This window comes from Giraffa tippelskirchi, chromosome 8, assembly GCF_054371585.1.
Source record: "Giraffa tippelskirchi isolate mGirTip1 chromosome 8, T2T-mGirTip1v1.2.pri, whole genome shotgun sequence".
NCBI lineage: Eukaryota > Metazoa > Chordata > Mammalia > Artiodactyla > Giraffidae > Giraffa > Giraffa tippelskirchi.
Window position 1 is genome coordinate 123,622,553 of NC_137282.1, and position 10,483 is coordinate 123,633,035.

The 10,483-nt window shown below is 42.4% G+C and overlaps 1 protein-coding gene across 6 annotated transcripts in view; it reads left to right on the plus strand.

The window, feature by feature from the left end:
- KLHL31 (kelch like family member 31) overlaps positions 1–9,865 on the plus strand; it is an 89,804-nt gene extending 79,939 nt beyond the window's left edge. For all 6 annotated transcript variants that reach the window (XM_081519854.1, XM_081519851.1, XM_081519852.1 and 3 more), the window contains 2 exons: positions 2,361–3,565; positions 5,282–9,865. In XM_081519854.1, coding sequence (XP_081375980.1) covers positions 2,394–3,565; positions 5,282–6,014 — 1,905 coding nt within the window. In that variant the 5' untranslated portion in view covers positions 2,361–2,393 and the 3' untranslated portion in view covers positions 6,015–9,865. The remainder of the gene's footprint in view (positions 1–2,360; positions 3,566–5,281) is intronic.
- Positions 9,866–10,483: the final 618 nt, after the last annotated feature.

Here is a 10,483-nt window from a genome sequence, read left to right on the forward strand (position 1 = left end):
TCCTCTGCCGTCCCCTTCTCCTCCTGCCCCCAATCCTACCCAGCATCAGGGTCTTTTCCAATGAGTCAACTCTTCACATCAGGTGGCCAAAGTATTGGAGTTTCAGCTTCAACATCAGTCCTTCCAATGAACACCCAGGACTGATCTCCTTTAGGATGGACTGGTTGGATCTCCTTGCAGTCCAAGGGACTCTCAAGAGTCTTCTCCAACACCACAGTTCAAAAGCATCAATTCTTCGGCGCTCAGCTTTCTTTATCGTCCAAATCTCGCATCCATACATAACCACTGGAAAAACCACAGCCTTGACTAGACAGACCTTTGTTGGCAAAGAAATGTCTCTGCTTTTTAATATGCTCTCTAGGTTGGTCATAACTTTCCTTCTAAGGAGTAAGCGTCTTTTAATTTCATGGCTACAATCACCATCTGCAGTGATTTTGGAGCCCAGAAAAATAAAGTCTGACACTGTTTCCACTGTTTCCCCATCTATTTCCCATGAAGTGAGGGTACCGGATGCCATGATCTTAGTTTTCTTAATGTTGAGGTTTAAGACAACTTTTTCACTCTCCTCTTTCACTTTCACCAAGAGGCTTTTTAGTTCCTCTTCACATTCTGCCATAAGGGTGGTGTCATCTGCATATCTGAAGTTATTGATATTTCTCCCAGCAATGTTGATTCCAGCTTGTGCTTCCTCCAGCCCAGCGTTTCTCATGATGTACTCTGCATATAAGTTAAATAAGCAGGGTGACAATATACAGCCTTGACGGACTCCTTTTCCTATTTGGAACTAGTCTGTTGTTCCATGTCCAGTTCTAACTGTTGCTTCCTGACCTGCATACAGGTTTCTCAAGAGACAAGTCAGATGGTCTGGTATTCCCATCTCTTTCAGAGTTTTCCACGTTTTATTGTGATCTAACAGTCAAAGGCTTTGGCATAGTCAACAAAGCAGAAATAGATGTTTTTCTGGAACTCGCTTGCTTTTTCGATGATCCAGTGGATGTTGGCAATTTGATCTCTGGTTCCTCTGCCTTTTCTAAAACCAGCTTGAACATCTAGAAGTTCACATATTGCTGAAGCCTGGCTTGGAGAATTTTGAGCATTACTTTACTAGCGTGTGAGATGAGTACAATTGTGCGGTAGTTTGAGCATTCTTTGGCATTGCCTTTCTTTGGGATTGGAATGAAAACTGACCTTTTCCAGTCTTGTGGCACTGCCGAATCTTCCAAATTTGCTGGCAGCATTTCCATAGCATCATCTTTCAGGATTTGAAACAGCTCAACTGGAATTCCATCACCTCCACTAGCTTTGTTCTTAGCGATGCTTTCTAAGGCCCACTTGACTTCACATTCCAGGATGTCTGGCTCTAGGTGAGTGATCACACCATTGTGATTATCTGGGTCATGAAGATCTTTTTTGTACAGTTCTTCTGTGTATTCTTGCCACCTCTTGTTAATATCTTCTGCTTCTGTTTGGTCCATACCATTTCTGTCCTTTATTGAGCCCATCTTCGCATGAAATGTCCATTGGTATCTCTAATGTTCTTGAAGAGATCTCTAGTCTTTCCCATTTTGTTGTTTTCCTCTATTTCTTTGCATTGATCGCTGAGGAAGGCTTTCTTATCTCTCCTTGCTATTCTTTGGAACTCTGCATTCAAATGGGAATATCTTTCCTTTTCTCCTTTGCTTTTGTCTTCTCTTCTTTTCACAGCTATTTGTAAGGCCTCCTCCTATCCACTGATTATTAGCCATGTGTATTCTAATATATATTCTACATTAACGTGAATTCCTGAGTATTACAGTATTTCATTGAGAAAAACTTCAGAGTAGTTATAATTTGGGCTTCCCTGGTGGCCCCCTGGGTTGGGAAGATCCCCTGGAGGAGGACATGGCAACCCACTCCAGTATTCTTGCCTGGAGAATCCCCATGGACAGAGGAGCCCGGCGGGCTACAGTCCATGGGGTCGCAGAGTCAGACACAACTGATCGACTAAGCACCGTTATAATTTACTTCTTCCTGAGTGCAAACTCAGTCCTTGAAATGATGTTTAACTTATTCCATAATTATTGGACAGCTAAATCAGAGAATATTTGGTCATATCCATTGTATAAAATTTGTCCATATAGCTACTGAGAGGTCTCATTTGATAACATAAATCTTTCTAGCATTGTCTGCAATGATTGATGCTTAAGTCAACTGTCAATAAGATGTGGATCTGTTTCAATGTCTTTAAATCTTTTTTTGAGACAATTTACATTGTGCCATTAAAAAACTACTATCTTACAAAAAAAAAAGAGAAAAGTTTCTCAGGGTAGTATTTCAAAGTCCAAAGCACAATGAAAACAATGTCTTTTTTTTTTTTCTAGCAAGTTCTTGCCTGTGCCAGTGTGTTTGCCAACATGGCCCCCAAAAAGAAGACTGTCAGAAAGAACAAAGCTGACGTCAATGAGATGACCATCATTGTGGAAGACAGTCCCCTCAACAAGCTCAATGCTCTGAATGGGCTCCTGGAAGGAGGCAACGGCCTCAGCTGCATTTCTTCTGAACTGACAGATGCTTCTTATGGCCCCAACCTCTTGGAAGGTTTGAGTAAAATGAGGCAGGAGGGCTTCCTTTGTGACTTAGTCATCGGCACCAAAACCAAATCCTTTGACGTTCACAAGTCAGTGATGGCTTCATGCAGTGAGTACTTTTACAACATCCTCAAAAAAGAGCCCTCAACCCAAAGGGTGGATCTCAATGACATTGCACCGCTGGGCCTGGCCACGGTCATTGCATACGCCTATACCGGAAAGCTCACTCTCTCCTTGTACACCATAGGAAGCATTATTTCTGCTGCTGTTTATCTTCAGATCCACACCCTTGTCAAGATGTGCAGTGATTTTCTGATACAAGAGATGAGCGTTGAGAATTGCATGTACATTGCTAACATTGCTGAAACATACTCCCTGAGAATCGCAAAGGCAGCCGCCCAGAAATTTATCCGGGATAACTTCCTTGAATTTGCAGAAACAGATCATTTTATGAAACTTACCTTTGAGCAAATTAACGAACTTCTTATAGATGATGATTTACAGTTGCCTTCTGAAATAGTAGCATTCCAGATTGCAATGAGATGGTTAGAATTTGACCAAAAGAGAGTGAAATACGCTGCCGATCTTTTGAGCAATATTCGCTTTGGTACCATCTCTGCACAAGACCTGGTCAATTATGTTCAGTCAGTACCGAGAATGATGCAAGATGCTGACTGTCACAAGCTTCTTGTAGATGCTATGAACTACCACCTCCTTCCCTATCATCAGAACACGTTACAGTCTAGACGCACGAGAATCCGAGGGGGTTGCCGTGTGCTTGTCACTGTGGGGGGCCGTCCAGGCCTTACAGAGAAGTCCCTTAGTAGAGACGTCTTGTATAGAGACCCTGAAATCGGGTGGAGCAAGCTTACAGAGATGCCAGCCAAGAGTTTTAATCAGTGTGTGGCTGTGATGGATGGATTTCTTTATGTGGCTGGTGGGGAAGACCAGAACGATGCAAGAAATCAAGCCAAGCATGCAGTCAGCAATTTCTGCAGGTACTTACTCTTTTATTAGAAATAGAAATGGTTCAATATCATGAGGGAACTGCCCTGACATAGAAGGAAGCTAATCACGTCTATTAGCTTAGGTCACTGGCTCAGTAAATCAATAATAATAATATTGTCACAATACACATATATAAAACTTCACATTTTATAGAGTGCACTCACATATATCCTGCGCTAGAAATTTCTGAATGTGCCAGTGAAGCAAGCCAGAAAGAGTCTGATGATTCTGATTTTATGTGTGAGAAATCTGACACCCAGAGAAGTGGCACTGCTAGTAAGTGGATTCACATGTTCTCATTTCCGGTCAAGGTGCTCTTCATGATACCCTGACTTTCTGAAAGAAACTGGGTGCAAAGTAAGAAAGATTAAAAGGATGCAAAATTTCTTTTAAGTGGATTGTTACTGATGACTGTCAGAGTCATAACTGGCTTGTTACTGATGACTGTCAGAGTCACAACTGGCAACTAGGTTGAGATTATTAAAAATGTGTCAGCTAATTAATTTTAATTAATTTTAAACATTTCTTTAAAGACTAAATACCCTCAATATCTTTGATGCATGTAGAGAGCCAAAGCATAATGAATCCTGCAGAAAATGAAATTTACATGCATGTTATTTTTGTATATTTATAATAAAAATGAAACCTACATACACATGAAATGTTCAGAAAGCAGTGCTTCTATTGTGGTAGTTGGTCCAAAGCCAAACATAACTAATGAACAAGAGTTGAAACTTCATCTAGTAAATCATAAAAAATATTCTTTGCTATTTTATTATATGCATGTGTCATTTAAATTAAACAGTTAATGATTTTTAGCCTTGATAGTCATGGTTAAGTCTTGACTTGAAGGTGAAATGAGACAAACATGAATGAACATCAAACAGGGTCAGTTCTGTGTTTACAATACTTGGAACTAAGGAAATAGGAAAGTATTAGTTTCCTATGGGTGCTTCTTTCCTCCAGCTGAAAACTATTGGTACTCGACCTTTTCCGGTATTGATTTCAATCTGATGGTATAATAATTGTAACGTTGAACACTGAAAAAAGTGTATACCTACGCTAAAAAAAAATTGGACCTATTATTAATAATAAGTGCTAGAAATTAGAGAAGCATGCAAAGTTTAGCTTTGTTGATGCGCTGAGACATGAGTTCTCATTCTAAACAGACGATAGAAGACTTAGTGACTAGCTTTACGGTGCCAATGGCCAGGAGACGTGTGTGAACAAGAAAAAGAGAAACAAACCCAGTTAGTCAAGCCCTACCTTGATTAAGCTGTGAGGATGAGCTGAGGGGTGGCTGGTGTCTGAGGATACGTGGAATTGGCTTTCCCGGCAGCCTTTCCTTGTCCCTTCTCTGGATTCCACACATTCCTGCTCCACCCTCCTCCACGCGGGCATCCCCTAAATCCTGCCGGAGGATGGATATTTGAAAACTGAGGCAAGGGGGCCGGAGGTCATCTCAGCGGGGTGGTTGTGGCTGGTTTTACACGCGGGAGGAGCGGGAGTCACCCTCTTCGGTTTTGCCTTTCCCAAGGGCCCCACTTTGTTTACTGGGTCAGAGAGGATCAGCAGCCTCCATCCCGGCAAGGAGCTGCTCTGGGTCCCCGGGCTCCTCGCACGGATGGCTGGTGGCGTCACCCCCACCCCCACCCCCGACCCCGGGTACTCCCGCCAGGCTGTCACGCTTGCTCTGCCATTTCCAGATACGACCCCCGCTTCAACACGTGGATCCACCTGGCCAACATGACCCAGAGGCGCACGCACTTCAGCCTGAGCGTGTTCAACGGGCTCCTGTACGCAGTGGGCGGCCGCAACGCCGAGGGCAGCCTGGCCTCGCTCGAGTGCTACGTGCCCTCGGCCAACCAGTGGCTGCCCAAGGCGCCCCTGGACGTGGCGCGCTGCTGCCACGCCAGCGCGGTGGCCGAGGGCCGCGTGCTGGTGACCGGCGGCTACATCGGCGGCGCCTACTCGCGCTCCGTGTGCGCCTACGACCCGGCGCGCGACGCGTGGCAGGAGCGGCCGGCGCTGGGCACGCCGCGCGGCTGGCACTGCGCGGTGGCGCTGGGCGAGCGCGTGTTCGTGATGGGCGGCAGCCAGCTGGGGCCGCGCGGCGAGCGCGTGGACGTGCTGACCGTGGAGAGCTTCTGCCCGGCCTCGGGCCAGTGGAGCTACGCGGCGCCGCTGCCGGTGGGCGTGAGCACGGCGGGCGCCTCGGTGCTGCACGGCCGCGCCTACCTGCTGGGCGGCTGGAACGAGAGCGAGAGGAAGTACAAGAAGTGCATCCAGTGCTTCAACCCCGAGCTCAACGAGTGGACGGAGGACGACGAGCTGCCCGAGGCCACCGTGGGCGTGTCGTGCTGCGCCCTGGCCATGCCCAACCCCGTGACCCGGGAGTCGCGCGCCAGCTCCGTGTCCTCGGTGCCGGTCAGCATCTGAGCCCGGGGCGCCGCGGGAAGAGTGAGCGGCCGGCGCGGCGAAGCGTGAGCTGGGGGAAAGGAAAGGAAAATATCTAACATTTACTACGGGGCAGTCTTTTCAGATCCATCGAGGCACCCGTCTTGGAGGTTTGCTTTTGCAGGTGGGGCATCATCTACCTCTCTGTCGATTTTTTTCTTTCTTAAGCAAACGGCAGGGCCAGAGCCAACGAAGACAAGAAGCCGTTGACTTCAGCGGCCACTGGGTGGCAGGCAGGCCTCGCGGTGCGCACTTCATCGCCGCATCCTTTTTAAACTAGAGCGGTCACACCCACCTTGAAGACGGTGCTTCCGCATTTTAGTAACACACGAAGCGTATGTGGGTAAGAGATCTCTCGTACAAACGTTGATTGTCCTCTTTTTTTTCTTTAGGAAATTAAAAATATTCTTTATAGACTTCATTTTAAAATGGAAATCCGTCTGGATTCATAAGGACTCAAGATTTAATTCTGCGTTTCAATGCAATTTCTTTTCCTCTGCGTGCCTGAGTAAAAGATTTCGAAAGGCATCCCAGGAGAAAAATCATAAAGCTTAAGATGAGAGTCGACTGGAAAGTAACAGGGACTCCACCCAGGGGCTGCCAGGTTGATGCCTTTGGCTTAAGGGTTATTCCCTCCTCCATGCCTCAGGCCCTCCAGAGTATTTCCTATCATAAAATCCTACTCTCAGAGAAGAAACTGACATCAGTCGTTTCTAGTGTAAATTTAAATAATTTTTCTGTTTCTCCTGGAAGTATTTGCACTTTACTTTGCTTCCCTGTTAAAGGGATTGCAATTTTAATATTACTAATATAATTGCTAATCTAAAAACTACCCCAAGATGATTAAAGGCAACCTTGACCTTCATGTAGGACCCCAGAAGAACACCAAATAAAAGTCTGTCCTTAAGATCATTAACTTAAAGCGTATATAGCCCAAAGGTTATGGAGCCAGTAACAATAATTTGATTTCTTCCACTCTTTTAGATGAGGGAGAATGAAGGAAATGTTTAGAATTCCAGGATTTGGCAGAAGTGGGATGAATGGATTTTCCTGTTGGTAAATCCTATTGTTTACCATTTTATATCAATCCTGATTTCTTAATTAAAAATCTAACACATTCATTTCCATTGAAATGTTAAAATAATATATGCCCATTTGATTACATATTTTTAAAATTTCATCTGTTGCAAATTAGCTTTACAAATGAAACTATATCCACTCCATATCACTTTTTTAATATGTTTGCCAGGTTTGGGAGCAAAGGAATGATGGTCGTAAATGATACATATTTTCCTTTCTTATAATTTATACTTTTATTCTTTGATAGTTCGTTTGTTTTGGAGAGGAAGGGCCTATCAATTATGGGTTATGTGCAAATGGATTTTGAAAAAATAAGATAAAGTATTTAAGTGGTGAAACATGAGTATCTATGACAATATAACTGGGTTTCCATGAACCCCCTCCTCTCCCACCTTGTGTAGATAAGTTATGGCTAGAGTTACAATGTTTATATTTAAAATATTTTATTCGAACTGTGAAAAGTGGTTCATATAGTACATTTTGTGGAACAATTTTATATCATTGCCCCGATAGAAATCTCAGTCTCTGCGTGTTTAATGGTAACACTTGGGTAAAGGCTAAAACACCATAGGTTGAGAATAAGACATTATTAATATAAAAACATTGGACTGTTTCCTCTCCCCATGCAGGGCAATACAGAGCAGACCTGCTCCTTGATTCTTTACTGTCCTAGGCTGAAAAGTAAAGCTGTGCGAGAAGCCAATGTATGGAGCCGGTTATATCATTGAGCTCTTAAGTCACAATGTGCAACGTATAGATAGACTTTTGTCCTTGCAGCACTACTGGTAAAATTAACTTTTGATTTGTAATAAATTATTTTGCCCACAACTTCCAAAGCCAATGTGAGGGTGACTGTAATATTGTTTAGTTTGCTATGATATATTCTCATACAATTGAGAAACCTATAGCACATTGTTAATTTTGAGAGAGAAAAGTGATGTATTGTGGGTTACAGGCCATAAATGGGCAAATAGACATAATTTCTTGATGCTCACCAAGAGATGTGTTTCCTACCGAGATCTCAGAAACATTGTGAAGTGGGGGGCCTAAGATTTGAATGAAATACAATCAATCAATTTTAACATTTTATCATGGAAGAATGAGAAAAGATGCTGAAACTAGAAGATTTTTCATCCATCAGAGCTTGACAAAATATGATGAGCAAAAGTTCGGTGGTGACTTTCTAGAAGAGAGCCTGTGTTAGAATGGACAGATCATTTGAGATGACCGTTTAATGTATTTTCTACATTGATTGGCTGAAGACTCAGAGAATACAAATATCTGCACTAACCAGATTCCTGGGTATACAGCTGTTGTATCGTCTGCCTCAACAGTTAGGTCAATAAACAAAAAACTAATAGAAATTTGAAATTCCAGAATTTCTGACATAACAAATTAGTAGGGAGCATGGAACATAAGGGTTGGTGAAAGTTTTGCATCTTGGAACATCCCGCGTGGACAGTTGAAAGACATGAGAGTGTACAGCATCAAAATGATGCCTGTCACCTTCCACATGTAAGGGAAACACACTCTTTAACCTAACTACTGAAGCAGGTGTTCCTAGAAAACTTGACGATTTCTCCATGTTTTCCAATTGGAAAATTACTTCATTTTCATTATGTTTTAAACTTACAATTAATCACACTTCCAGGCCTTAGGATCCAACCCTGTTCCTCTTTTTATTTTTCTGAAAGCAAAGGACTTGTTATTTTTGTAATACCAGAGTCCTCTGATGAAATAAAAGCATTAGTTCAATGTATCAGAGAAATAGCAGACCACCCAGCAGCTGAAATAATAAAATTCAAGCTCTCTTTTTTGGAATGGGCCAGAGATCTGATGTGAAGGTTTCCAGGATACCAGACTGCAGTCTGTCCATTTTTAGTTAGACTTTTGGTGCCAGATAGTTATCCCTGATGTACTAGTTGCTTTCAGCGGCATTGGATGGGTTTTATTTTTGCTTCCTATATTGTAAGAATGGTTATGAATAGGAGGTCAGTGATGGTGCAGAAGAGTATAATTCTAAACCAGGATTAGATGGTAGTGGAGTGTTATGAGTGAGGAGGTATAATTGAGATAAGAAGGATGTGAGGATGTACTGACTGGCTCTATGACTTAAGGCAGGGCAGCACTATAGTAAGTGTTTTTTACAAATGTGCGTGTAGTTAGAGGTTTGCCTGGAAATATGTAAGTGTTAAGAGGTCCATCTTTTGCTGGTTACCCTGGCCAAATATCTTCCAAATTCATCCAAGTTATTAGATAAAAGAAACTAATATCACTTCACTTAATTATTTTTTTTTTCCAGAGTTACAAAGAAATGAGTTTATGCCATCTACTCTGAATGAGTCTTCTTTGAATAAACTAGAATTCCCAGCCCAGCCACTGATGGGTATATTCTCCAGCACAAAAATAACTCAAAGGAATTATTTTTCAATATGTGTTCTCGTATTTTAAAAACTGAAGAGTAGTTTCCTAAACACTCCTCCATCGTAATTATGAGAACTAAAGATTCTAAAACTAACAATTTACCCTTCAGCACATTGAGAGGGTAAAGATCATTTAAATGCCCCTCTCAGGGAACCAGAAATAAAATACTTGTCTTGAATACTCCTAAAAATCTTTGTGTTTATTCAGCAAATTTTGGCCAAAAATTTCTTTATTTGCTTAAAACATTCTTGTACTGTATAAGGAACAACAAACTAAAAGGTATATCCTGTTTATAATCTCCTCACTATCAATAAAGCTGCATTCAACAAGCACTTTGTCAGTGATCAGATGTGGGCAGCTTTGAAGTGTTCTTTCTGTGATAGTTGGGTGTTGGTCTCTCTTTTTTTTTCTTTTTTCTTTTGTTTTCATGATGACTCACCTCAACGAAACACAACAAAAAAGGAAGCAACAAATAATTTAAAAAGCTGTTCCAATAACTTGAAGACTAGTGAAAAATAAAAAAGGAATAAAGCATTGCTAATGACTTGCTTTGTAACTCAGACAGAAGCCCAGGTCTGTCTGTCAGTTCTGACTGTGAATAAGTCATAGACTAGGTGTGGTTTCTCATCTTGGTTCCACTCTGACCACAGCCAGCCTGAAACAGACTCAGATTCATCATCATTTGCAGTGAAACCACCGCTTAGGAAATGAAATCGTGTTGCTATCGAGCCCAGCCTCACAGCCTTTCCCTTCCACCTCACCATCCAAACGAGCAAATGACATGTAACCAACACGAGGTGTTCAACCTTTGATCTGAGTTAGCAGTAAAGTTTTTTTTTCTTTTACACGTGGACCATTTTTTAAAGTCCTTCTTGATTTTTTTTACAATATTGCTTCCGATTTTTGTTTCGGTTTTTGGCTCCGGCATTGGAATCTCAGCTCCCCAA